The 26,823-nt window shown below is 43.8% G+C and overlaps 1 protein-coding gene across 1 annotated transcript in view; it reads right to left on the bottom strand.

Moving 5' to 3' along the window:
* Window positions 1-26,823, bottom strand: part of pgm5 (phosphoglucomutase 5) — a 92,113-nt gene that overhangs the window by 15,417 nt on the left and 49,873 nt on the right. Inside the window, exons 7-9 of the mRNA XM_034170520.1 lie at window positions 25,878-25,993; window positions 2,227-2,362; window positions 227-410 (exon numbers count right to left, since the gene is read on the bottom strand). Of these exons, the coding sequence (XP_034026411.1) occupies window positions 227-410; window positions 2,227-2,362; window positions 25,878-25,993 (436 nt within the window). The remainder of the gene's footprint in view (window positions 1-226; window positions 411-2,226; window positions 2,363-25,877; window positions 25,994-26,823) is intronic.

Here is a 26,823-nt window from a genome sequence, read left to right on the forward strand (position 1 = left end):
TCTTAACTGATTTGGTCCCAAGTCACGACTACAAAGGACAGGTTTTGTTGCTTTGGAGTCATATCTTGACTCAAATAAAATATGAGTTAAAAACCCTATGAGAGCATCACTTGTACTCTTCAGTCTGTAGCTAATCTACACCTTCAAACATTTGAATCCTGGAGGATAAAATGATTTGTGGGATCCGATAAAGTTAAGAACATTCTTTCTGTTCATTCAATCAGACCTGATTTCGAGCCACAGTTCCATCCACAGGGTCGATGTACTCAAAATTGTCGGCCCTCTCCACACTGTACATGTGGTCTCCTACTGCAAACTTCTGGCTGGTGAATGCTTTATCTGAGATTACCGCCTCCAGATCCCTCATGAGGTAAAAAGCTGCACGTGGGTCCAGGCCTTCATAGTCAAACCTGACAATAGCAAAATGAACAAATACAAAACACCAGAAACACGTAATTACAAAACATATGCACTTTTATTGAATTAAATTTTGTGCTTGTGCTCCTGCAGTGGTGGTGTGGGAGCTAATGAACTAGGTTCTCCCCATGTGTCCATCCATCCACTGCATTGCAATACCAAGTCAGCAGACATTACTTGTCCTATGGACAGAGCTGTTGTCAATAGTGTTTTTCAACCTTGACCACATTACACCCATTTTGGCATCTCTTCACTGGCTTCTTGTCCCTGTGAGATCAGATTTTAAGGTTCTGCTACTAGTCTATAAAATTGTTCACAGACTAGCCCCTCCCTACTTAGCTGACCTAATTAAACCCTACGTACCGGCCCAGGCTTTGCGTTCTCAGGGTGCAGGACTATTTTGTGTCCCTAGAGTGAATAAAAAGTCTGCGGGTCACAGAGCTTTCTCTTATCATGTCCCTGTTCTGTGGAATGATCTCCCTGTGTCAATAAAACAGTCAGATTCTGTAGAGACTTTCAAGTCCAGACTTAAGACGCACTTATTTTCCCTTTTGTATGGCTAGCATACTGGCATTAGTATGTTTCTATGCTTTTTACTCTTTTAAATTCATTTTATTAGGAAATCGCCGGCCACTAGCCCTAAGCTTTACTAAAAGACCCAAACTTTAGATAAAGTTGAGGCCGTGGCACACTCCGTTCCCTAATAAAATGAATTAAAAGAGTAAAAAGCATAGAAACATACTAATGCCAGTATGCTAGTCATACAAAATGGAAAATAAGTGTGTCTTAAGTCTGGACTTGAAAGTCTTTACAGAATCTGACTGTTTTATTCTTTACTGCTGTTGCCTGTGTGCTTGCTCTGGGGGTTGGTAAGGTTAGACCTTATTTGTGTGAAGCACCTTTAGGCAATTTTGTTGTGATTTGGCGCTATATAAATGAAAATAAATTGAAATTGAAAAACCTTTAACTACCAAAAATAATTAGAGCAGGTCTGTTGTATCTTCCCGAATTGCACACTGCAGCATTATGATAATTTGGTCACAACTTTTAATTTAATACCTCCTGCACCTGAAAAAGGCCAAGGGGACAGGCCTGTTGGCTGTGGCATACAGTTGGTTACATTAAAGAAGTGGGGATGGACTGGTTGACTGCCTGGCCAGTTGCCATTCAGGATCCAACAAGGATGTGGTGATGTGCAGCACTAGCACATGCTTCCAAGACCTACCTTGAAATTTGATTTAACAGTGCCTCGGTGTCATCATTAGCACGACAGCACTGTGTACCATCATACTTATGTCACAAGAACCATGCTATGTGATATGGCCTTTCTGTGCTATATAAAATGTCTCATATCAGGAAAAGCCAAGCCTTGTAAGTGAGCTACGTCCAAAAGAGGTTTTTATTTTGAAGATTTTGTGAATGTCCTCTCCATGTTCCTGATATGGTAAATGTGCATGGCAATAACTCTCAATAAGAATAAGAGGGAAGGAAACTGGAGAGGTAGAAGAAAGTAGAGGCCAAATGTGGATTTTTGAGTCTCCTCTGATTTGCCCTCAAAAAACAGGTCAGGTCTGACACCCAGTGAGCTTGTGCCAGAGGGTTGCAAGATAATTCAAATACTGTACCTTAAATCTACAACAAATCAGTGTTGCATAAACAAGCGGTTTTGGCCACAGATGCATAGAGCCCATGTCTATAACTAAATCTATATCAAAAAGTGATGTGATCATAAGAGAAACTCAACACAGTGGCCAAAGGTGTTGTGAAAGCACAAATCTATCAGCGCAGACACACTGTTTGGCTGATTACCTGCAGAAGTAGTTGCGTCCAAACTTGGCCCAGTGCTCCCTGACAATCTGCTCCACACTCTGCTTCCTCACTGCCATCATGGACAACCAAACCAATACTGACCACAAACCATCTTTCTCACGAATGTGGTCTGAACCTGGAGCAAAAGAAAAATCGAACGTGAAAGCTCATGAACAGCTCACTGCAAAATTGAAAATTTTCTGGCCGTAAATCATGCCCTAGTTCAGTGGTGTCTGCTGGAGTCAGTGGTTGAAAAGAAAGCCTGCACTCTCTTGGCCCTTTCTGAAGTGATGTTGGACACCACTGCCCAAGGTGATCAGGTATGAACAAACAAAAACTAAAAGCACTCAGGGACATCTCATGCAAAAGATCTGAACGTAAACTACTTGTTCAGAACTTAGTCACGTCTGTTTCAAAAAAGTGGTATACTTTATCATAAATGCCTAACATAACTTTAAATTTTGGATTTTATTCAGGACACTAGTTTGTAGGAGCTTCAAAATAAAACACATTTATTATATCCTCCTGACTACCAAGACATATATATATATATATATATATATATATATATATATATATATGTATGTACACACACACACACGCGTATGTATATATGTGTATGTATGTATGTCCTGGTAGTCAGGAGGATATGGCTGCGATGCTACGCGCTCTCTGATTGGCTAATTTCTGGTCCAATATTTTCCCATATCCGACTGGTTACCATGACAATCAATCCGAAATGCATATTCCATTCATTACAAAACAGGAAAGCTAAAAACACAATTAGAAAAACCAATTCGGACATGAACATACCCCATAAATATCTAAACAGGATCAGAAAAAACACACAGATTGAAAGTTCACTGGACCATCTGTTAGCAAGTTATTCATGGAAGTGAAGCAAACAGGTCTCTGACTACGAGCCCTATATATATATATATATATATATATATATATATATATATATATATATATATATATATCAATCAATCAATCAACTTCTTTCTTATATAGCGCCAAATCACAACAAACAGTTGCCCCAAGGCGCTCCATATTGTAAGGCAAGGCCATACAATAATTATGAAAAACCCCAACGGTCAAAACGACCCCCTATGAGCAAGCACTTGGCCACAGTGGGAAGGAAAAACTCCCTTTTAACAGGAAGAAACCTCCAGCAGAACCAGGCTCAGGGAGGGGCAGTCTTCTGCTGAGACTGGTTGGGGCTGAGGGAAAGAACCAGGAAAAAGACATGCCTAGAAGGGGGGCAGAGATCGATCACTAATGATTAAATGTAGAGTGATGCATACGGAGCAAAAAGAGAAAGAAACAGTGCATCATGGGAACCCCCCCACAGTCTACGTCTAAAGCAACATAACCAAGGGATGGTCCAGGGTCACCCGATCCAGCCCTAACTATAAGCCTTAGCGAAAAGGAAAGTTTTAAGCCTAATCTTAAAAGTAGAGAGGGTATCTGTCTCCCTGATCTGAATTGGGAGCTGGTTCCACAGGAGAGGAGCCTGAAAGCTGAAGGCTCTGCCTCCCATTCTACTCTTACAAACCCTAGGAACTACAAGTAAGCCCGCAGTCTGAGAGCGAAGCGCTCTAATGGGGTAATATGGTACTACGAGGTCCCTAAGATAAGATGGGACCTGATTATTCAAAACCTTATAAGTAAGAAGAAGAATTTTAAATTCTATTCTAGAATTAACAGGAAGCCAATGAAGAGAGGCCAACACGGGTGAGATATGCTCTCTCCTGCTAGTCCCCGTCAGTACTCTAGCTGCAGCATTCTGAACCAACTGAAGGCTTTTTAGGGAACTTTTAGGACAACCTGATAACAATGAATTACAATAGTCCAGCCTAGAGGAAATAAATGCATGAATTAGTTTTTCAGCATCACTCTGAGACAAGACCTTTCTGATTTTAGAGATATTGCGTAAATGCAAAAAGGCAGTCCTACATATTTGTTTAATATGCGCTTTGAATGACATATCCTGATCAAAAATAACTCCAAGATTTCTCACAGTATTACTAGAGATCAGGGAAATGCCATCCAGAGTAACGATCTGGTTAGACACCATGCTTCTAAGATTTGTGGGGCTAAGTACAATAACTTCAGTTTTATCTGAGTTTAAAAGCAGGAAATTAGAGGTCATCCATGTCTTTATGTCTGTAAGACAATCCTGCAGTTTAGCTAATTGGTGTGTATCCTCTGGCTTCATGGATAGATAAAGCTGGGTATCATCTGCGTAACAATGAAAATTTAAGCAATACCGTCTAATAATACTGCCTAAGGGAAGCATGTATAAAGTGAATAAAATTGGTCCTAGCACAGAACCTTGTGGAACTCCATAATTAACTTTAGTCTGTGAAGAAGATTCCCCATTTACATGAACAAACTGTAATCTATTAGACAAATATGATTCAAACCACCGCAGCGCAGTGCCTTTAATACCTATGACATGCTCTAATCTCTGTAATAAAATTTTATGGTCAACAGTATCAAAAGCAGCACTGAGGTCCAACAGAACAAGCACAGAGATAAGTCCACTGTCCGAAGCCATAAGAAGATCATTTGTAACCTTCACTAATGCTGTTTCTGTACTATGATGAATTCTAAAACCTGACTGAAACTCTTCAAATAGACCATTCCTCTGCAGATGATCAGTTAGCTGTTTTACAACTACCCTCTCAAGAATCTTTGAGAGAAAAGGAAGGTTGGAGATTGGCCTATAATTAGCTAAGATAGCTGGGTCAAGTGATGGCTTTTTAAGTAATGGTTTAATTACTGCCACCTTAAAGGCCTGTGGTACATAACCAACTAACAAAGATAGATTGATCATATTTAAGATTGAAGCATTAAATAATGGTAGGACTTCCTTGAGCAGCCTGGCAGGAATGGGGTCTAATAAACATGTTGATGGTTTGGATGAAGTAACTAATGAAAATAACTCAGACAGAACAATCGGAGAGAAAGAGTCTAACCAAATACCGGCATCACTGAAAGCAGCCAAAGATAACGATACATCTTTGGGATGGTTATGAGTAATTTTTTCTCTAATAGTCAAAATTTTGTTAGCAAAGAAAGTCATGAAGTCATTACTAGTTAAAGTTAATGGAATACTCAGCTCAATAGAGCTCTGACTCTTTGTCAGCCTGGCTACAGTACTGAAAAGAAACCTGGGGTTGTTCTTATTTTCTTCAATTAGTGATGAGTAGAAAGATGTCCTAGCTTTACGGAGGGCTTTTTTATAGAGCAACAAACTCTTTTTCCAGGCTAAGTGAAGATCTTCTAAATTAGTGAGACGCCATTTCCTCTCCAACTTACGGGTTATCTGCTTTAAGCTACGAGTTTGTGAGTTAAACCACGGAGTCAGACACTTCTGATTTAAAGCTCTCTTTTTCAGAGGAGCTACAGCATCCAAAGTTGTCTTCAATGAGGATGTAAAACTATTGACGAGATACTCTAACTCCCTTACAGAGTTTAGGTAGCTACTCTGCTCTGTGTTGGTATATGACATTAGAGAACATAAAGAAGGAATCATATCCTTAAACCTAGTTACAGCGCTTTCTGAAAGACTTCTAGTGTAATGAAACTTATTCCCCACTGCAGGGTAGTCCATCAGGGTAAATGTAAATGTTATTAAAAAATGATCAGACAGAAGGGAGTTTTCAGGGAATACTGTTAAGTCTTCTATTTCCATACCATAAGTCAGAACAAGATCTAAAATATGATTAAAGTGGTGGGTGGACTCATTTACTTTTTGAGCAAAGCCGATAGAGTCTAATAATAGATTAAATGCAGTGTTGAGGCTGTCATTCTCAGCATCTGTGTGGATGTTAAAATCGCCCACTATAATTATCTTATCTGAGCTAAGCACTAAGTCAGACAAAAGGTCTGAAAATTCACAGAGAAACTCACAGTAACGACCAGGTGGACGATAGATAATAACAAATAAAACTGGTTTTTGGGACTTCCAATTTGGATGGACAAGACTAAGAGACAAGCTTTCAAATGAATTAAAGCTCTGTCTAGGTTTTTGATTAATTAATAAGCTGGAATGGAAGATTGCTGCTAATCCTCCACCCCGGCCCGTGCTACGAGCATTCTGACAGTTAGTGTGACTCGGGGGTGTTGACTCATTTAAACTAACATATTCATCCTGCTGTAACCAGGTTTCTGTTAGGCAGAATAAATCAATACGTTGATCAATTATTATATCATTTACCAACAGGGACTTAGAAGAGAGAGACCTAATGTTTAATAGACCACATTTAACTGTTTTAGTCTGTGGTGCAATTGAAGGTGCTATATTATTTTTTCTTTTTGAATTTTTATGCTTAAATAGATTTTTGCTGGTTATTGGTGGTCTGGGAGCAGGCACCGTCTCTACAGGGATGGGGTAATGAGGGGATGGCAGGGGGAGAGAAGCTGCAGAGAGGTGTGTAAGACTACAACTCTGCCTCCTGGTCCCAACGCTAGACAGTCACAGTTTGGAGGATCCAAAAAAATTGGCCAGATTTCTAGAAATGAGAGCTGCTCCCTCTAAAGTGGGATGGATGCCGTCTCTCCTAACAAGACCAGGTTTTCCCCAGAAGCTTTGCCAATTATCAATGAAGCCCACCTCATTTTTTGGACACCACTCAGACAGCCAGCAATTCAAGGAGAACATGCGGCTAAACATGTCACTCCCGGTCCGATTGGGGAGGGGCCCAGAGAAAACAACAGAGTCCGACATTGTTTTTGCAAAGTTACACACCGATTTAATGTTAATTTTAGTGACCTCCGATTGGCGTAACCGAGTGTCATTACTGCCGACGTGAATTACAATCTTACCAAATTTACGCTTAGCCTTAGCCAGCAATTTCAAATGTCCTTCGATGTCGCCTGCTCTGGCCCCCGGAAGACAATTGACTATGGTTGCTGGTGTCGCTAACTTCACATTTCTCAAAACAGAGTCGCCAATAACCAGAGTTTGATCCTCGGCGAGTGTATCGTCGAGTGGGGAAAAACGGTTAGAGATGTGAACGGGTTGACGGTGTACACGGGGCTTCTGTTTAGGGCTATGCTTCCTCCTCACAGTCACCCAGTCAGCCTGCCTTCCCGACTGCCCGGGATCTGCCAGGGGGGAACTAACGGCGGCTAAGCTACCTTGGTCCGCACCGACTACAGGGGCCTTGCTAGCTGTAGAATTTTCCACGGTGCGGAGCCGAGTCTCCAATTCGCCCAGCCTGGCCTCCAAAGCTACGAATATGCTACACTTATTACAAGTACCGTTACTGCTAAAGGAGGCCGAGGAATAACTAAACATTTCACACCCAGAGCAGAAAAGTGCGGGAGAGACAGGAGAAGCCGCCATGCTAAACAGGCTAAGAGCTAGTAGCTGCGCTAAGCTAGTGGATTCCCAAAAACACACAAAGTGAATAATGTGCAAATAATCCAGAGGTGATTCAGCAGAAGGAGTGCCCCAATCAAGGCACCAAACAGGCCATGAAGCAGCACAGGCAACGCACGACAACAGCGAACGCACGACAACGGTGCTAAAATAAAATAAAAATAAAAAAAAAAATAAAAACGAAAGCGTTAGCAAGCTAGTTAGCTTGCCAACGCTAATGAAAGTTAGCTGCTAAAAGTGCTCCGTCGCGATGTTTCGACCGTTAGAGGTCTTCCTTAGGCGTTGGAGCACAGTAAAAAAGTAAAAAAAAGTAAAAAGGTAAAAAAGTCTTGAAAAAGACTGTTAGTTCAAGTCCAAAGCAGCAGGTAGCAGTCTCTGTGTAAACAGTCCCAACAGAGAGCCAAAAATCAATATATATATATATATATGTGTGTGTGTGTGTGTGTGTGTGTGTATAGTACTTAAACCTCGACCTGATATTTTCACGTCCAGGCCTTGCACTCGGTTAATAATCCTTTATTATTACTCATTTCCAATTCTAACATAGTTTGCCTGTAGATATAATTTATTCTATATGATAACTGTAACATGACGTGTGTAAAAATAATAGACATAAATGTGAATCTCCATAATAGCTTCTGCTTTGCAGAAATTCAAATTCCAATGACAGGTTTGGATTCATAGTAGTTTTGTTGTAAGCTGTGTGAAAGCAGGACACACCATGACAAGCAAATCAAAAACATACATAACATACATACATTTATGATATATTTGCTGTACATGTTTAGGGAGAACACCCTGATGAATTGGAGTTGTCCGTACAGTACGGTGCACCCCCACATATGTAACAGCGATTCACACCCATGTCGTCTCTGTCACCGGGGAGCTTTATGTCTTTACTCGAGACAGCTGCACGGTACGTGTATCTGAGCGGAGAACAGTCTGACATTTTATAAAAGCTAAATATGCCAATGATGTTTCCCCAAAGAGTTTTGAGCAGAAAATCTACCAAAAAGTAAGGCAGCAGTTTTGAATATAATTTATATGTTATTGACTTGGAGATATGAACCGTTTATAATGTACCTTTTACTGTACACATAACTATCTGAAACTAAAGAGTACGTTCACTTTTCCACCACCTTAATCATATTAAAACATTGCTAGCAATTGTGTTTTGGGGTGTTCTACTCATGTTTGACAACGGCATCATTTAGAAATCCCATTTTTCAAAAAGTTTCCAAAAAGAAAATACATATGTATCAATAGGGCACTACCTCTAAATGAACTCAACCAAACTTTAAAATTGTACACTGTAGTTATTAACACATCTACATTTTATGATTGCTTACAACATATTCTGCTGGTGATATATTAAATTAATATAAGAACTATTTACATCCATCATAAAAAAAAACATGCCTATAGTGCCATCTGACAGGTCCTGAAATTTTTTTGCTATTCTGCCGAACCAATATATTAGTAAAAAAAATAAAATAAAATTACACTGAGCTATCCCTGATTACTCAGATGTTTTGTACCACTATTGTGATTAAAAAGTAGATTGTCAATCTTATTTTGTTGAGCCTACTTTTTAACCTCCCCAAATTGTTGAGTCTTATGGGTTGATTTCCTAAGCTATGAAAAGAAAGAAAGAAAGAGAGAAAGAAAGAAAAAAAGGACTTTTCACAAAAAAATGAGTCCTTGATCTTAGCGACTTTGGCACTCCTCCAGCAACCTTTTTCAAAAAAGTGATGAGAAACAAATCTAGCGACTTTTCCTGGTGTTATTTTCCTGGTGAGACTTTTGGAGACCCTGACACGGATCATGAAGGACTCCACTTGTAGCTAAGGATTTGCAGCTTCAGGAGCAGGTCAAACTCGTTTCTACAGTCGATCTGAAAGAATCGTCATACGTAATTACAGAACTTCAGTAATTTATTAGGTACTGATTGTTATTCTACAGTCATGCAAAAAAAAAAAAAAAAAGCTTTTGCAGAACTAATGACTGCTGAGAAAATTTAATGCAGTGTTTAAAATGATTTTTTTAAATTCTCGTAACAATGGCTTTACTTGTGCTAACACAATTTTCTGGAACTGAATCTGGCACTTTAAATGCATTTCAGAATAACTTGGAAAAATTTGGTATATTGAATATGCGTGGGATGAACTCATGCATATGTGTCATGATTCAGCCGGGTTGGGTTGGGTTTCTGTCTGGTTTTGTTCTCATGTTCATGCTCTATTCTTGTCCTCTGTTTGATTTCTATTCTGTTTGCCCTCACGCCCATCCGTCTTGGTTCATTTCACTTCACTGTACCTGCCTCACGTCTTTCGCTCACACTCTTGCCACTAGCTCATGTGTCTTTGTCTTTTACATCACTCCACTCAGTTTCCCTTCCTTCACTATCTTGCACAGTGTTTACTCTTTAGCCAGAAGCCACACCCCTTCTAGATTGTTCCTCACGTGCACCTTGTTTACACCACCTGTCCCTCGCTTCTCACTAATTAGCCCACAAGTATTTAAGCCTCCACAGTCTCACGGCTCACTGCCAGATTGTAGTCTTAGAACTCTTTCCAGCGCCATTCACAGTCTTGTTTTTGTCTTGCCTTGTTCTGAACATTGCTCTGTACCTCGACCACGCCTTTTGCTTCATCCCGGATGTCTGAGTTTGCTTGTGCCTCTGAACCCTGCTCGTTTGTGACTACGCCTCAGCCTAATCCTGTTTGTACCTCTGCCACGCTGACTGATAACCTGTGTATCGAAACCAAGCCTGGAATAAAGACCATGATTTCTCCCACACCAAAGCCTTGTCCGGGGGTTTGCATTGTGGGTCCAGCCGTCCCTGGTGACGGGCTCCTGCCCACCCTGACAGTACAATCTGGCCAGAATATGGACTCCGCAGACCCCACTCCAGCCAAGGATACTGCTGCGGTACCCCCAGATATTGAGGTGACAAAAAGGATTTTTGCTGACCTCTCATTTTTTTTTTGTCTGTTTTCGTGACTGTCACACCCCTGTAGAGAAATTTGATTTTCTTGACCAGGCTTGGGATTTGGTGAATGCAAATCCGTGGCTGTTTGATTATTTCCCAGAGCTTCTGAGCCTGGATGACGTTTTTTGTCTTCAGAAGCGTCCAGATTGGATGAAGCGACCTGAGGCCTACTTGCCGGCTGAGGATGATTGCGAGTCTGACTGGACAGATGTGGATGAGGACGAGGATGTTATGTGTCGGACGCAGCTCGGAGAACCGACCAGCGTTTGAAGGACCCAGTATGAAATAAGCAGAGCATGGTACAAAGGCTAACTGAATTTAATACATAACAGTGATACAAAAAATAACAAAAGAAAGTGCAGTCTGGCGTGGTGCGCTGCCAGCGGCGCTAACGGTCCGGAGCCAGAAGCTGTTCGGACCCAAGGACCCCGCCGACACCCCCCAGGTGACCGCAACAAACCGAGTCTGTGAAAGAAGGAACCATTATGTGAGTCCACACTCTACACACAGAGAGAACACTTAAAGGTGTACAAACAGCAAACACTTCCTGGCTTGATTACTAATCAGCTTCCCAACCTGCAGGCATGGAACATCCAGTTCACAAAACTCCACTGCAGTGGAAGCCGATACATGACTAACATACAGCTCAATATAAAAAGGTGTGAGGGACACCACATTTACTGACTGTATAAATGTTAGTCACAAAATCTAACGTACCTCAGGAAGTGTGCTGACGAGCGTGAGACCTCACCCCCTCCTCTTTCACAGACCGTGCATCAAACCCTGGACGTTCTCTGCATCCACTGATGATGAGATGGCTCCCGAGACGACGATCTCACCCGTCTGGTCACAAGGTCGAGTCTCTGGCAAATACACACTGTATACTCCAGTCTTAAATGCCACCATGTTCCAATCCATATAGATGCACCTCAGCTGTGAGTCCTGACGAGCCGCAGGTGATCAGGGTGAGGTCCTGATAACCTCAGCAACACAGCCACTCAGTCCCAAATGCAAGCCACCTGGAAGGAAAAACAAAAGACAGAAACAAAAAGGCAGCCAGGCCCCCCAGCCATACAACAGTACCCCACCCTCACGGGAAGCCTCCCGGCGACCACACAAACCTGGCCCAGGAGAAACACCCCCCTCCAGGGACCATGGCTGGAAACCGCATCTGCATTCGTCTTCCAACAGAATGGTTGATGTCCTCTCCTCTGGCTGCATCCTTGCCTTTGTTTCAGTCAGTCACTTAGCACAGGTGTGACCAGGAGTTCTTAAACCTGTGCGGTCAGCCTTTATCCAACCATGTGCGGTCATTAGTCATAAAACAAAAAAGACAAACACAAACAACCAAACCACCCCCCCCCCCCTCCCCAGGGGACCGTCCTATCAAACCCCGGGATGAGGAGAAAAGAAAAACCCCAAACTTAAGCTTACAAATAAAAGCGCTAAAACACCCCCCCCCCCCCCCAAACGACATGTAGGGACCAACACCCCCCAGAGGACTTCCCGCCAGCTCCAGGAGTAATAACCACAGCCGAGGTCCCTCTGGGATCCAACGTCACCCACGGGGACTCCCAGCGCCTTCCAGAGGACCACTCGTCAACCCCAGGAGACACCTCCCCTCACGACCAACGGACCCAGCCCCGGCCGTCTATGGCTAGATGGACCCACAGCCCTTTCCCCCCCAGAGGACACCACAGTCAAACCCTGAGGGCGGAAACTGGGGGGCAAACACCCCCCCCCCCCCCCAGGTGCAGAGGTTACCTGGGAAACGCCCAGCACAACCTAACTGCACCACTCCAGCAACGCCGACACTACAGCTCACACGGCTGGAGTCAGAGGAGAAGAGAGGGCACAACAAAAGACAAAACAAAAAAAAAGAAAGAAAAAACAACAACCCAAATACCCCCCCCATGACCCCCCAGGGGACCGTCCCATCAAACCCTGGGAGGTGAAACTGAAAAAAAAAATAAAAAGAAAGACTAACAGACTGACATAAGGTTGCTCGGGTCCTTTTTTTTTTTTTTTTTTGGCAGAACTGCAGGGTCACGACCCCAGACACTAAATAGTGAAAAACAAAAAATAAAATCCCACACAAAAACCAACTCAAAAAACACCCACACAAAATGAACTAACACAAAACAAATAAGTGACGTATACCGTTAAGCTCAAACAAATCGAACACACCTGTTCTAACTTAAGAGCTTAACGGTAATGTGACTAAGTCACCAAAAGAGGGAGCCAAAGTGCTAAAAATGAAAAAAACCCCTTTGGTGACAGAAAACAAACGAGCTGCATCTCCGTGCGCAGCTGTGTGCAACACACAACCAAAATGTGCTCAACTAAATAACGCCGGAGCTGATACAACAGACGCAGTAGTTATCTTTATCCGGGGAAACGGGGCTACAACTGTAACACAGGAAGCTCAGCGACCCGTGCCACAGAGCTCCGCCGTGCGCGTGCACCCATCACAGACACACTCTTGCAGCTCCCGTTTAAACCTCTTATCCGGTCGGAGCGTGACGCGAAGCCGTCGCCAGTCACACTCCACCACGACCCACGGATAAGGCACAACACAGGAACACGGCTGCAAGAGAGCACAAATCAGTATTCAGTAATGGGTCTCAAACACGCACCATCCGGGCGGAGAGCACCCGCAACTGATCCGGATAACTACTGAACGTCTGCTGCCGCCTTCCCGGCGCGTTACCGTCTCTGCTACCGCTGGGTCCGTGATGTTTGGCCAGAGACTACTGTTATGTGTCGGACGCAGCTCGGAGAACCGACCAGCGTTTGAAAGACCCAGTATGAAATAAGCAGAGCACGGTACAAAGGCTAACTGAATTTAATACATAACAGTGATACAAAAAATAACAAAAGAAAGTGCGGTCTGGCGTGGTGCGCTCCCAGCAGCGCTAACGGTCCGGAGCCAGAAGCTGTTCGGACCCAAGGACCCCGCCGACACCCCCCAGGTGACCGCAACAAACCGAGTCTGTGAAAGAAGGAACCATTATGTGAGTCCACACTCTACACACAGAGAGAACACTTAAAGGTGTACAAACAGCAAACACTTCCTGGCTTGATTACTAATCAGCTTCCCAACCTGCAGGCATGGAACATCCAGTTCACAAAACTCCACTGCAGTGGAAGCCGATACATGACTAACATACAGCTCAATATAAAAAGGTGTGAGGGACACCACATTTACTGACTGTATAAATGTTAGTCACAAAATCTAACGTACCTCAGGAAGTGTGCTGACGAGCGTGAGACCTCACCCCCTCCTCTTTCACAGACCGTGCATCAAACCCTGGACGTTCTCTGCATCCACTGATGATGAGATGGCTCCCGAGACGACGATCTCACCCGTCTGGTCACAAGGTCGAGTCTCTGGCAAATACACACTGTATACTCCAGTCTTAAATGCCACCATGTTCCAATCCATATAGATGCACCTCAGCTGTGAGTCCTGACGAGCCGCAGGTGATCAGGGTGAGGTCCTGATAACCTCAGCAACACAGCCACTCAGTCCCAAATGCAAGCCACCTGGAAGGAAAAACAAAAGACAGAAACAAAAAGGCAGCCAGGCCCCCCAGCCATACAACAGAGGACTCTGAATCAGAGCAATTAGCTTTGCAGAACTTGGCTACGTCTTTGTTCAAGATTCAGGACTTGTTTTTTGACTATCAGGACTGCTATAATAAGCAGGGAAAACAGCGCATTTTTTTGGCTCTCAACCAGATCTTTTTAGCTGAACCAGGGCTGCTAACCACGTTTCCAGAGCTAAGAGACATAAAAACGATGTTTGAGCAGGGTGAGGCCCCTTCCTGCATCGAGGACCCCATGGACCTTTTATTCGAGTCCGAACTCACCGCCACCTGTTGTGAGGAGCCGCGCGTCATTACGCTTTCTGATGCCGCTCTCGCCCCACCCTGGTACGACATAACACCAAAGCCGACCACTTACCTCATGTCTCCTGTTCCAGAGATGTCACCTCCTAAGCCTGTTCCACGGCGAAACCTGGCGATGTCCAGAACTTCGTACCCAGAACCCACGAAGCCACTCATCCCGGTCGCTACCTCCACAGCGCGTCCGGCCCTCATCGCTCTGGTACCGGCGCCACGAAGACTGCGTACACCACAGCATGAGCCTCAGGCCCCTGCTGCAGAGATCCCCGCTCCGATGATCACCTCTGGTTTTGTGTTGCCCAACTCCTCTATTGCAAGCACTCCTCCAAAATCAGCTGATCACATATCTCCGAGATCGCGGACTGAGCCATCTGGAGAAGTCCTGTCGTCATGGAGCTCGGAGGAGCCCGTGTCTCATGAGCAACTTAAGCCGCCCACGTCTTCTGTGTTTCCAGTCTCAGTCACGGTGCGCGGCCCGCCGCCAGAAGCGGAGACAGTTGCGGCGCGCGGCCCGCCGCCAGAAGAGGAAATGGTCGCAGTGCGCGGCCTGCCGCCAGAAGAGGAAACGGTCACGGCAGGTGGCCCGCCGCCAGAAGAGGAAACAGTCATGGTGTGTGGCCTGCCGCTCAAAGTAGAAAACGTCACGGCGCGATCCGCGTCGTCTTGTCCCCCTATCGGAACGCCCACAGCCAGCCCAGCTTCTCTGCTACCTGCAGCCCTCTCAGATTGTGCTTCCACATACATCGTGGTCTCCTCATTGGTGACGTCACGCCCATCTGCTTCCTCTCTCTCACCTGCCGTCATCATAGCTTCACTATACTCCACCACAGATTTCCCCCTGGTGGCTACTGAGGGGGACTCCTTGCCTTCTGGGTTTCGGCCAGCGGCGGCTCTAGAGGGGGGTAGCCGCCCACATACTGACAGCGGTCCTGAGCTTCTGCAAGCTGTTCCAGTGTCAATCCCGAGGACAACCTCAGAGAATTGTGACTGTGGGACGGTCAGTGTCACTTCTTTTCCCATCTGGTTTATGACGTTGTGTATACTTGCCTGTGACTCTGTCAGAAATCTGTTAAATCTACCGCATCTGAATCGGAAGCAGTTTTCATGGAAAACTGTGAGAGGTCCATTTAACATGCTACGTCAGAGTCTGAGATGTATTTCTTGTAAGCCACTTATTCAATTACTGCTTTTTATGTGCTTTTGGATGAGTTCCAATATTCCATTCTGGGGGCTCTCTCAGGAGAAAGGTCATCATTGTTTAGGAATGAACTACACATGTGAGGTTGCGCAGTTTGGTCTGGGGTTCCTGGCTGCTGCTGCTTCTGATTTGCTCAGTAGAGTTTTGTATTTCCCACATTTTGTGGAAAAGATGGGTTTTCTGACTCACTCCATTGCTGGGGAAATTTCTCTCCCTTTGCAGCATTCCCTGTCTTGCAATGGGATAATGAATCTTTTGTTTAAGGGGTATACTGTCTCATGGAAGCTGTTGCTAGGTGCTCTCTATAGCATGTTAATCAACTGGTTACGCTCTCTACGAAGCATATTGAATTGCTGGTTCTCGAACTCAGTAGAGGGGAGTATAGTTGAGATTTGGAATTGGGAGCTACGTCACACATTTCCGGCGCATTGGGCATTTAGGGTGGATTGGGGCTTATATTTGTTGCATGGTTGGGTTGAGCATCTGAGCGCGGTTTTTCGCCTCTCTTCAGTTGTCCTCTATAATGCTCTGGTAACGCTAATTGAACTTCCACTGAGTACATTAAGTCTCCGGGGCCCATACGTAGTTGGGTCGATTGATGCCTGGGTTAGTATTCTGGACATTAATGATGGTTTTCCTGCTCATTGGGTTGGTGTTATTTCTGGGGTTCTATTACTGTACCTGTCTCAATGGCTTCTCTGTTTCGTGGGCACCACCTGTATTCTTTCTGTTTTCTCCTTATGGGGTTCCAGGTGTTTCAGCCTTAAGTCTTCTCCTGCGTGCCTCTCTGCCTCTGCCTTGGGGATCAGTAACCCCACTGGTCGGCTCCCTCATTCACTCAGTTCTGTTGGTAAGCCTCATGGTCGTCCCCCGGACCCTGTCTTAGGTCGGTCCCCTGACACTGTCATGCCCCGGGTCCCATCGTTTGGCCGACCACCTGCTGCAGTATTTTGCCCTGTTTTCTGCCCTCTGGTTCCCTGGCCTGTTTTTGGTCATGTTCTCGGTCCTCCTCGGGGTCTCCAGCCTTTTGGGCCTGGTGGACTACCCCCTGTCCCTGGGTTCCCCCCGTCCTGGGTCCCCCGGCCGCCCGCCCTTTGTCGGGTTGGGTCTGTGGTTCCCTGGGGCCCGCCGGTGGCGGTCCGTTGGGGGGGAGGTGCTGTCATGATTCAGCCGGGTTGGGCCTGGCCGTTATTGTTTTGAAGCCTTTTTCCATGTTTGTGTTCCCCTTCATCGTAGTCATGCTTCTGCTGGTCTTGTTTCTTGTCTGGTTATTTTCCTTTAGTTATTTGTTGCACTCTGTTTGCCATTTATTTTGTGTTACTTTATTGTGCTTTAGTCACAGGGTTTTGTTACTATTTATTTTCAGTGCTTCTTTTCTGTATGTTCAATTTGTTATTTATTGCACCTTCTGTTTATCAGTTATCTTGCTCCTGGTTATGTTCCTTTAGTTATTTGATGCACTCTGTTTGCCATTCAGTTTGTGTTACCTTATTATACTTTAGTCACAGGGTTTGTTGTTATTTACCTGCAGTGCTGCTTATTTGATTATGTTCCCTTCGTTAGTTATGGCATTTTCTGTTTATCTGTTATCTTGTTTATTATTTGCATTATTCTCTGTTTTTCAGTAGTTTATTTTGGCTGCTCTCAATTGTGATGTCTGTTACGCTTTTCTGTCTGGTTTTGTTCTCATGTTCATGCTCTATTCTTGTCCTCTGTTTGATTTCTATTCTGTTTGCCCTCACGCCCATCCGTCTTGGTTCATTTCACTTCACTGTACCTGCCTCACGTCTTTCGCTCACACTCTTGCCACTAGCTCATGTGTCTTTGTCTTTTACATCACTCCACTCAGTTTCCCTTCCTTCACTATCTTGCACAGTGTTTACTCTTTAGCCAGAAGCCACACCCCTTCTAGATTGTTCCTCACGTGCACCTTGTTTACACCACCTGTCCCTCGCTTCTCACTAATTAGCCCACAAGTATTTAAGCCTCCACAGTCTCACGGCTCACTGCCAGATTGTAGTCTTAGAACTCTTTCCAGCGCCATTCACAGTCTTGTTTTTGTCTTGCCTTGTTCTGAACATTGCTCTGTACCTCGACCATGCCTTTTGCTTCATCCCGGATGTCTGAGTTTGCTTGTGCCTCTGAACCCTGCTCGTTTGTGACTACGCCTCAGCCTAATCCTGTTTGTACCTCTGCCACGCTGACTGATAACCTGTGTATCGAAACCAAGCCTGGAATAAAGACCATGATTTCTCCCACACCAAAGCCTTGTCCGGGGGTTTGCATTGTGGGTCCAGCCATCCCTGGTGACGGACTCCTGCCCACCCTGACAATATGTGTTTAGTTGAGCAGGTGGAAATGCATCAATATGAATGCAGGCTACATTTGAACCTTTGAATTCAGGAACTCATTTTGCTGGATGATGAGGTATTTTGGGGAAAAGTTGAACAGTGTTGTTGTGAGTTATGGGCAATCACCAACCTCATTGAGTAATCTGGCATCAAAACAGTCTATTTCATTGTCAATAATGCATTATTTATGGTTGTTTAGCAGCAACGTTTTGTCTTGTATGGCCCGGCAGAAGGTCACCCCACTGAGTCCAGCCTGCTTGAGGTTTCTCCTGTTATGAAAAATGGCTGATGGAGTTTTGCCTTACCACTGTCGCCAGTGAACTCTCATGGGGAAAGTAAGGCCTAGACTCTCAGCCTTACTTAGGGCCCCTTCACCCATAACACAAAAGACGCAGAAACCGGAAGAAAATCCGTAAACCAAAAACGAAATGGGGAGCCACAAAACATTCTACCTGGTGTCGGGAGAGACGCACGGTCGGACAGGCGTGCATGATACACCAGCGGCGGTTTCGTGCACGCTCACGAGCGTGCATGAACCCAGTGTGAGCAGCTGGAACGTGTTGTACCACATTGCACCTCTGCTGTGGAGAAAAAACAATAAAAACCACACACCATAAAAAACACCGCAATTTATTGAATCCCTCTTATCGAGCGGACAATGCAAGTATGAACCTTCTGTTCCTCTGTAGATGACCCATGGTCACAGATGTACAGCCATGACATGGCATTAGTGAAGCAGTGTGCTCTTATTATGTCCACATCTGCTGCTTGTCCAGCCAGCCCCACGCAGTGTCCGGCTCGACACACATGTCCTGTGAGCAGCGCGCCTCAGGACAGACACCACATCATGTGGAACATAGCTCACGTGGGTGACGTGACATTCAGATCACCTGCTGCGTGTTCACATTATCTGATGGTCCATTTCAACTGGGACAGCCTGTCAATGTGCACACTGTGCACTCACTCGCTGCATGCCATCACAAAAGCAATATGTTTTTATGTATTTCCACATGAGGACAGCAAGCACACACACGCGTGTCACAGTGGACAGTTGTAAGGACATGTCCTTCAAAACATGGTACATGTTCTCCAGCTGTGACGTCCAGGACCAGAGATCTCAACAGCTGCTGCTGTCGGCGGCCACGCCCCCTGTCAGTTCAGCGCACAGACCAAAGTGTCACTCTCTGTTTCTGTTTTATGTGATTTCTTTTTTGAGTTATTTGTTATGCAGTTGTGTAAGTAGTTATTGTTGTACTTGTTTATATACCTGTCCTGGCTGTGGTCTCTGTGTTTTTAATGTGACATGTCGTGTGCACTGAGCTGTTATTTGCAGCTGTCAGTGAGTGGCACCTCGCTGAAGATCAGCTGAGTGGCGCCCTGTGTGCACTCAGATGTGGCTGGCCACTCCTCATCTGTACATACATATCAGCATTTCATGCAAGTGTGCCCCCCCACATGCCACATGTGTTGGGGGGGCCGCGAAACACATGCACGCCACGTGTTGAGGGGGAGCTGACACTCTGGCACGCCACATGTGTGTTGCTTGTGTTTTTACACTTTAAATAAGTTGAACTGAATAATTTTCAAGACAATTCATAGCTAGATCATGACCAAAATTAAATAAATTCACAAATAGACTCGTAAAATGAAGTGATGTATACAGTAATGCACTTTGCAGCCCTGGAACAGACCTGTCCTATATGAATGAGGTCTACACTGATCTGTATGGGTCCAACGTGTTCCACCTCCATTCAGTAGACATGTGTCAAACATACACCTTTTGTACATAAGACGTATTACACAAACCAGTCTTTTCCCAGTCGGTTCAGGAAGAGATTTCAATCAAATCTGATGAATGAGATGGATGTTGCACCAGCTAAGTTCGGTGTGGTCATATGTTCAGTCTTGAATGTGTAAATGGGTGGAACCAGGATTTTTTCTTTTTTTTTTCTTTTTTTTTTTTGGTTGACACTGGACACTGCCTTGGGAAAACTCAAATTAGTACTTTTCTACTTCTTGACTGCCACGTCCTCGCCAAACCCAGAAAGCAGTCTGTGTAGAGCACATCACTGGATCTGACCACTGATCACTTCTCACAGGATACAGCTGTTAGGAAACTGACAGTTGTCAACATTTAATCCATGTCTCCCTGTCTGTCTCCTGCCTATCTCTCTCTCTCTCTCTCTCTCTCTCTCTCTCTCTCTCTCTCTCTCTCATATTCACCCCCACAATGAGACATAGTCAGTGATCTAATTACTCTCTGCCTGTTCGTACTCTGTGCAAATAAAAGCAAATACTGATGATAAGCAAAGACTTAAAAATGAGAAACATGCTGTTTTTGAAGGAGAATGGCTCTGGAATCTAGACAGAAGACTGTGGCATTTCATGAAAATCCTCATTAGAATTCATCCTCTCCAGGGTAGCTCATTGGGAGAAGGACATAGGCTACCAGTACGTAGACCTGGGTTGGAGTCTTTGTCTTAAGGCAAGACACTTCATCTTCATTGTCCCAGTCCACCCAGTTGTAAATGCGAACTGGCCTTGGCTGAGGAAGTATCCTGTGATGGACAAGCGTCCCATCCAGAGGGAGTTGTAGACTCTCATCCACCTCATGTTACAGAATCCTGGGGAAAGCACGCACCAATTGGCCTCTCTAGTTATGGAATGTCTCCAAAGAGGTTGAGACAGTTCACTGGAAAGGTCAACAAGTCTGACCTGTTGGAAGCATGAACTAAGATCAAGATGATATATCACTTGACAGTTATGACTATCAGTAATGATATTCCAGGAAGCACTTTTTGAGACATCTCAATCTAACTTATAAAGGTCAACCAGCTCTTGGCACAAAGGGGAAACTGAGGACGCTGCTGAAGCCAGTGTCCCAAATTTCATGGCATTTCCTTCAAAACTGATACTTCAGCATGTTCCTCTTCTTTACTGTAGTTTTCCATGTGCGCTTGCATTGTTTGCTGACATTTCCTGGCACTTACTGGCTAATTTAACCCTTTCAGCTCTTCTTGCTACATGTCTGAGCGTGCTCAGTAAGAGGAAAAGGTGGTGCACAGCTCTGAGGATTTTACTACTCAGAGCTCCTGCTGAGCTTTTTTGGCCTTACATGGGTAGAAGTCCAGTAAGCTCCTTTAGTCCTCAGCGCTGTCTCTGCTCCTCTGTTTCTCCTCCTGCTTGTCGATACTCAGCCAGTGCGTCTGTTTTGTTCACACTCTCATGCACAGTTTCAATGATGAGAGTAGTTGAAAGTGATCAAAAAGAATGGGATTTAAAGAGATCAGCTGCTGGAGCTGAAAATGTAAGACTGGCTTTTGGGGGTTTTGAGCAACATCTAGAAAGAAGGGCGAGAAGTTCAGTTCATTTGTGTTTATATTTTCTCATCTTGTGTGCACATATTCATAGATACCACTACCACTGGAGGCCTGTCTACATGTTGCAGGGATTCAGGGAGTCCCTGTCTCCTTTTATAGCAGAAGAATGGGGATTATTTATACATGCAGTCAGGGTCACAGCCCTGACATCCCTCAGGCTGACTACAGCTACAGGCACTCAAGATCCTTCACTTCTGCCAGACCTGGAATAGTCCGGCCAGCATGCGATATAGGAAGGAATAGTGAAATTGTGTGGACCTTTCATTTTCCAGGGAATGTTGACAGTACAGATATGCTGTTTCTGAGTTTTGGCAGATCCCTTCTTCACATTCCCAGCTAGTGTAACAGCTGCTCCGTCCAGTCTTCTATTGTTTGCGAGCACATCAACAGCAGTTGTTGCTGAGAGAGGGCGTTACTCAGACACCCACTCACTTTTTCCAAGCCAGATCAAGAATTTGACTCACAAGCAGACTTCTCTCATCCTTAAAGGACTAAAGCATCAGTGGCGTTACGCTCGGATTCAGTTGTATTTTGGATTCTGTTTGTCACCGAGACTGAAACTAAACGGTGAAGAAACGAGTCGGAACTCCATCGGTTAGTTTTAGTTCACACCAACTACCACATGATGGTGCTGCAGGCACCTGTGTATCGGGTGGGTGAGCTTATGACTGCAGGGATAGGCTCCAACACCCCCCCACCCCAACACACACACACCCACACCCTGTAACCCTTCACTGGAGTAAGTGTGTAAAGAAAATGAATGACTCGGTCCAGTTATGGGTTGGAATCCAAAGAATATCTAGGACTAAACAGCTATACAATGGATGCATATGGCCTATGGCAAGTTACAAACCTCATAGTATACCCCTTCTTATCAACACTGAATAGGCAAAAATATCATTATAAATGTCTGGTAGCATGGAGAGGATTCCTACAGTGGTAAAATATAACACAATGCTAAACTACCCTCAGCCCTATGAGCATTGTGTTCTTTATAGTTTGCAGTTATTTAATTATTAAGATTATTTTGTCCAACAATTTGTACATGTTCAATAAAGCCCTTCTATGAGGAAGTCACGTGGGTGCAGCGACCAAGATGGATGCACAGTAGAGAGGAGCTAAGCCCACACAAGTTTCTTTGATTTATTTCTGATGTAAACACACATTTGGATTAAATTCAGCGCTCACCGAAGTTGTATAAACAGTCTAATAGTTGAAATTTGCGGAAAAGAAAATTTGAGAAGAATGTCAGCACCGAAAAGCTCAACCTGGTCTCACGGCAAGTCGTGATTCAGCAGCACGAAATATACATTAATCTATTGGTTCATGATATTGTGATGAAAAGGGCCTCATTTTTGTCACGGCAGCACAAATTCATTCTAATTCATTCCATGATGGCTGCACGAAATTAAAAGTGAAGCCAGGGGGGGGGATGGCTATGGCTATGGCTGGGGGAAGGAGGAGGATTAGGTTATGGTTAAGGTTAGGGTTGGGGGTAGGAGTAGGGTTAGTAATAGCGAGTTAAAAAAAACCCTGTCATGAAAATTTGACTCATTTCGTGACGGGAGCACGAAAAAAAAACGCAAGACTGGGCTGGAAAAGCTCTACCCACAAGGTTACTCGCAATAGCCCACCAAACGAGGACGGAGAGGCCTCAAATCAACCAACAACTGCTGCCTCGCTGGATAAACTGGATAGACTGATTGACGAGATCTCTCACATGAACGAAACTTTGCAAAATATTGCTACAGATGTTTCCACCATCAAATTAACAACGACGGAACTAACAGCCACTGTGACGAACATGCAAGGACGGATGGATGAAGCCAAGGCATGCATTACAAATTTTGAGGAAGCCTCTGAGCTATAGCGCAATGAAAAAGCCAAGAAAGGAACAGGATATCGAAGCTCTTGGCAATCGTGTGCAAATTCTGGAGAACCACAGTAGACGCAATAATGTGCGGCTACTAGGATTAAAAGAGACACTCGGCGCAAATGGGACTTTGCTGGATTGCGTACGTAAGCTTTCATCGGAGGGGCTGAGAGTAGAATTGCTGGGAGAAATGGAGCTCGAACATGTGCACAGGACCTCTGGAGCACTGCTGAACCCAGACCAACCCCCCCAGACCGGTGATGATTCGCTTCCAGAGGCAGTTGGCGAGGGATAAGGTGGTTAACCTGGCGAAAGAAAAGTGAGGCTTCACATGGGAAGGATGTCACCTGTCTCTCTTCTCCGCCATGTCCAAGGAGCTGGCCCAGAAGAGGAAAGCTTTTAGTCCAGTAAAATGGAAACTACAACAACTCGACATCAGATACAGCCTGGCCTTTTCCGCAACACTACACTTCAAATGCAGAGAGAAGAGTGTGAGTTTCAACTCGGCTGAAGCGGCAGAGAAGTTTATTGAACAGCATAGACCATGAAAATATTGATGCAGGAACTGTGCTGATGGATAAAGGTGAACAAGCAACCAGCCAACTCATGACTGTTACTCTGTGATGTAATGTATACGAGTGTACCCGCTGATGATAAGTGTGTGGGCTGGGAAATCTCCACGTGGACTTCACGGGAGCGGTGTTAACCCCACGGACCTATTTGAAAGTTGGTTTTGTTTTTGTTATTTTTAATTTTTCTTTTTGGTTTATTACGAGCAGGCCTCAATGCTCAGGACTGACTGTGGCTTTTTTTATGTCCACTCTTGGTGATCTATTTGAAGATGGTTTATTATTATCATATGATCAGTTGCAGCAGCAATATAATCTGATGGGTAGAGAGAAGATTTGGAAATATTTACAAATTAGGAGCTGCACTGGTTCAGTACCATGCAGTTTCGGTGATAATCAAATTATAAATTTTATGAAGCTCCCACTGATAAAGCGCAGGGCCTCTCAATTCTATAAAGTTGCTAGTCTTGCCATTAGTAACAATACTAATAGTCTTAAAGGAAGCTGGTAAAAAGACTTGGGTCTATTTTTTTCCCGATAAGTGGGAAAAAATAGTGGCAGAGTGTGGTAAATCTGTGAGAGAGGCCAGGAGTAAAATTACACATTACAAAGTCTTGCACGGGTATTATTTTACTCCATCAAGATTGTTCAGAATGAAACTGTTGGGGGATGATTTGTGCTAGAAATGTAGAAGGGAAAGGGGAACTTTTATTCATTGTATTTGGGATTGCTCGCTCGACACACCAGGGAGAAGGTCATATATATTTTAAGTGGCTGGCTTGGTTTAGATATACTGCTCTGTCCAGAGATTTGTCTATTGGGAGACAAAAGCTATCTTCCAAATGCCTCAAAAAAAATTTTTTCAGTGGTTTCTGTAAGCTTGATTGCAACTTGTCAAATTATTTTGAGACACTGGAAGACTCCGATTGTACCCAGTATTCGAGAATGGGCCAGTGTAATGACTGAAACTGTTTCATATGAATGTATGCTAAGAAGGTTAGCTGAGGGTGGAAATGAAAGACACAGCGTCTCATTCTGGGACAGGTTCTGGGACTATCTGAAAGCAGAAGAGCCACATGACTAAAAACATTGTCCGCTAGATGAGTATTCTTGTATTTTATTTTCTATATGTAATGCATCTTTCTGTGAATGCCATGTACCATGATTGTGAAAAGATAATCAATATTTGAATAAAAAAAAACATAAAGCCCCTCTATCAATCAATTAATCAAAAACAATATTCACATTTTAACAGCGTTTGCAGGAGGCCTTGTGTGTGCGTGTACATGAGCTTTTAACAAGTGGAAGTTGTGCAAGTCGAAGAAAATTTGTAAATCACCCTCTGTGCATTTGCATTAATGAGAAAAATTTAACATAGAAAGTTTGCTTTGAGTTAGCGGATGTTAGCGTGCACAGTGACGTCTGTGAAATGTCTCATAAATCACTCCAGAGGTGTTAATACATTCCAAAAACAGCATTTTCAGTTTTAGAAGGATTTATTTCTCGCTAACTTTTACATAATATATGAAAAAGGTGTCATTTGTAGGCAGAAATGAAGTGAAGTTAGCAGCTAGCGACACCAGGAAGTGACAAGTGACATCACCATGCTAACGTCCGCTAAATGTTTTGTAAATCCTTCCAGAGGTGTTATCAGGTTACAAAAACAGCGGTTTCAGTTTTAGAAGTGTTTATTTCTCGCTAGCTTTTACATAATATACACTGAACAAAAATGGAAACGCAGCATGATTATTGCACACCTGTGCAATAATCATGCTGCGTTTCCATGCCGTCTAATCATGCCAACATGATGGGTAGCACTAGCTATGTGATACATTTACTCTCGTCTTTAAAAAAAAGGCATTTCTGTGGAGTCTCCTACACTTGGCACATACTATTCACTGACAGTTAACATTCATCAGTACTTTATGAGCAGACTGTAATGGTGTCTGTAGTGAGTCAGCGCAATACATCAGTGGGCAACGTACCTGTGCCAAAACTCTCCTCTCCACAGAGGGAACATCTCCCAGAGTCCATTAGGTTCCCAAAATACCTCCAGCCTGTTGGAGTTTCGTACAATGCCATCTTCATGGCTTTGGCAACCCTACAACAAAAATACACATACACAAAGACTGTCACATATATTTTTTGCAAACATTTTATTTATCTCCATCTATATCACATAGGTCATTCCCAGAGGTGACTGAGAGACAATTCAATTCATTTATATAGTACCAAATGACAACAAAGCTGCCTCAAGGGGCTTCACATGAAAATTCAGTAAGGTATATCTTATATATTATATTCCAATTCTAAGGTGGAACTATGCTAGTATATAAAGGTATATCTAAATATCTAAAAAGGAAGAGTAAAACAGGAGAGTAGAAAATAGTAGATTAGAGCCACTTAGGTGCCTGGTCTTGAGAAGCAGGGATGGTAGGTTGAAAAGCTTTTTTATCCCATGGGAACTCCCTACCCACCCAAGCGGCTCAAGAAAAAGTATATATAATATAATAAATAATAAGACATAAGAAAAATAAGACATCACAGGAGAAGATTGCAGTATAGGTAATTTAGTATGAAGACTAGTAGTAAAATTAAATATAGTTAGTAGGCTAAGCTATAAATCTGATATTTTATTATAGAAACAGAAGCCATGAGTGTATGAGTGTATTGGTATCTATCTAAAGTAACTGTTAGCATACTATAGGAAAATAAAAAGTATAATCATTAAGCTATCAAATGGAAACCTAAGAACTTAGGTACTATATGTTGATATCTTTAAAAGAACACATAAACTGATGAATCATTAAAAATCTACACCATGTAAAATAAAATTGTAAATAACAAAAATAAGCTAGTTATAGTAGAAGAGCTAAATTAGCCATTAACAGGCCAACCGTACCCAGCAAGCTAACACGATAAACAAAAAAT

This window comes from Thalassophryne amazonica, chromosome 5 (assembly GCF_902500255.1).
Source record: "Thalassophryne amazonica chromosome 5, fThaAma1.1, whole genome shotgun sequence".
Lineage (NCBI taxonomy): Eukaryota > Metazoa > Chordata > Actinopteri > Batrachoidiformes > Batrachoididae > Thalassophryne > Thalassophryne amazonica.